At 35.2% G+C, this 2,339-nt stretch overlaps 1 protein-coding gene across 1 annotated transcript; it reads left to right on the top strand.

Annotated features, from left to right (window-relative positions):
• Positions 1–953: 953 nt before the first annotated feature.
• On the top strand, positions 954–2,138 carry LOC149031856 (uncharacterized). The gene is made up of 2 exons (XM_089174525.1): positions 954–1,534; positions 1,890–2,138. Exon 1 carries the CDS (start codon positions 1,223–1,225, stop codon positions 1,526–1,528), a length of 306 nt encoding a protein of 101 aa, XP_089030651.1. The 5' UTR covers positions 954–1,222; the 3' UTR covers positions 1,529–1,534; positions 1,890–2,138.
• The last annotated feature ends 201 nt before the right edge of the window (positions 2,139–2,339 follow it).

Below are 2,339 nucleotides of genomic sequence, written 5' to 3'. Positions count from 1 at the left end.
CTGGGCCCATTAATCGGCCAATGATCAACTACCATTAATGGGCCGATAATAACTGCCGGTAATGGGCCGATAATAAATGCCGGTAATGGGCCGATAATAAATGCCAGTAATGGGCCAGTAATAAATGCCGGTAATGGGCCGATAATAAATGCCGGTAATGGGTCGATAATAAATGCCGGTAATGGGCCAGTAATAAATGTCGGTAATGGGCCAGTAATAAATGCCGGTAATGGGCCGATAATAAATGCCGGTAATGGGCCGATAATAAATGCCGGTAATGGGCCAGTAATAAATGCCGGTAATGGGCCAGTAATAAATGTCGGTAATGGGCCAGTAATAAATGCCGGTAATGGGCCGATAATAAATGCCGGTAATGGGCCGATAATAAATGCCGGTAATGGGCCGATGATCAACTATTATTAATCGGCCAATGATCAATTACCATTAATGGGCCGGGGTTATCATTTGGATATTGAGCCCTCTATGGGCTATTAGAAAACGTCAATGATAGGCCGTTAGTTGTCATCCTTTGCCCGGCGATTGGCCATCCAAGGGCCTGTTTTCAAACTTTGTATGGGGAATTATTAATATCACTCGACTTGAAAAAAAAAAATAAATAAATAAAAGAATAACTCCACCCCAACTTTTCACCTTTACCAACCCTTACCCCAACTTCTTCTTCATATTCTTCTTCTTCCTCTTTCTTTTCCGCGTTGTGTTTACACTTCCCTTATTATTTTCATTTCAATTCTCATTCTAATATCTTCGACAAGGAAACATTTTTATTTCATAAAAAGAAAAAGAAATGAGAAATGTTTAATTGATCATTGAAGTTGAATTTTATAAAATAACAGATTCCCATGTTCTCAACCCTTTTCAAAGTTTGTTTGCATTTTAATTTATTTTCATTTCAACTTGTTTGTACACTTTCGACGGAGACTATATCTTTCCTTACAAATAGAAAGGGATCATAATATCTCACGATTCATAAAAAAAAAAAAAAGATAATAATAATTACCATACGTGTTCCATCGACTGGTGTAAGTACCTCAAAACTAAGGCACTGAAGCAAAAATACAAGCATCCTCCGGCACTTTCTAAAGATGTACAGAAAGTGCTAAAGCCTATTTATGAGGATCTGACTAAGACAGAACTGCTGGAAAGATGTTTAGGTAGACATACGCAGAATAATAATGAAAGCTTTAATAACTGCGTATGGAACATGGCACCTAAACACCTGTTTAACGGCAAAAAAGTTGTTGAAATTGCGTGCAAAGTTTCAGCATGTATCTTTAACGAAGGATTTCAAACAGTGATGAAGATAATGGAAACGATGGGCATGAAACTTGGGCCAGGAGCGATCGACTTTGCTAAAAGACGCGACGACCGACGTATCGAATCTGCGAACCGTCGAAGCTCTGAGTGCTCAAAAGATACCAGATCAAAGTGGAAGAAGGCAAGACTGGAAGAAATTGAAGAATATGAACAAGAAGAAGGTCTATTGTACGGTCCAGGCATCGCAGATTAAGTTTAGGTAAGAATTTTTAACGATTTTGAGTAGAAAAAAAAAACTTTAAACGCGTTTATCTCGAAACTATGTTTTGAAATACTAGCTCCATCGTATCTCACGAACCAGTAAACCGATTCTTATAAAATTTAATCCACATATTCTACACATGAGCTGTAACAAAGTGACGGAGAGTTTTTTCTTATATTTTAATTTTTACTATTTATTTTTAGTCAAAAACAATAAAAAAAAGGTCAAATTTACGTTTTTTTTTGTAATTTGTCCACCATTTTTTTATTTATTAATAAAATTTTTATATAAAACTGTCACTTTGTAGCTGAAGTCATACAGAATATAAAACCATTTTACTTTTATGTTTCAGGTAAGCCATTCTCAAGTTCTGATGGAGCTACCAAAGCACTAAAGTTTTAAGGTGTTTTTTTATACTACTGTTTTTGCAATAAAAAATTAATTATAATGAAAAAATAAAAATTCATTTATATAGTTTAAGACTCAATTTAACAAACCCAACAACTTTTAGATCGATATCTTTTATAGTTTTCTTGGAAAAAATTCGCGAAAATAGCCTTTTTTTTAGGTGCTCAGAGTAGAAGGTCCCCTTAAATATCACGATTTTAAGATGAATGGACTTAGGCCACTTTCAAAATAAACGGCTCATATGTGTACCGCATGAGTTAGAGAGAGACAACATCACTCTTTCGTTTTTTGTTGCTATATTCATGCAGAGACATTTCCACTTACACAACCGCCTCTGGTTTGTTTCCTCTAACTGTAATTATCTCTATGTTTATTTTTCATTAGGTATATACGA

The sequence above is a fragment of the Polistes dominula genome, unplaced genomic scaffold (genome assembly GCF_049000335.1).
Source record: "Polistes dominula isolate Pdom_NZ unplaced genomic scaffold, Pdom_raw_medaka contig_68, whole genome shotgun sequence".
NCBI lineage: Eukaryota > Metazoa > Arthropoda > Insecta > Hymenoptera > Vespidae > Polistes > Polistes dominula.
Note: the sequence above shows the minus strand (reverse complement) of the source record. Positions and strands in the feature narration are given on the sequence as shown.

Excerpts from the sequence above, each read along its gene's own strand:
- LOC149031856 (XM_089174525.1), top strand. The coding sequence starts at position 1,223 with ATGGCACCTAAACACCTGTTTAACGGCAAAAAAGTTGTTGAAATTGCG.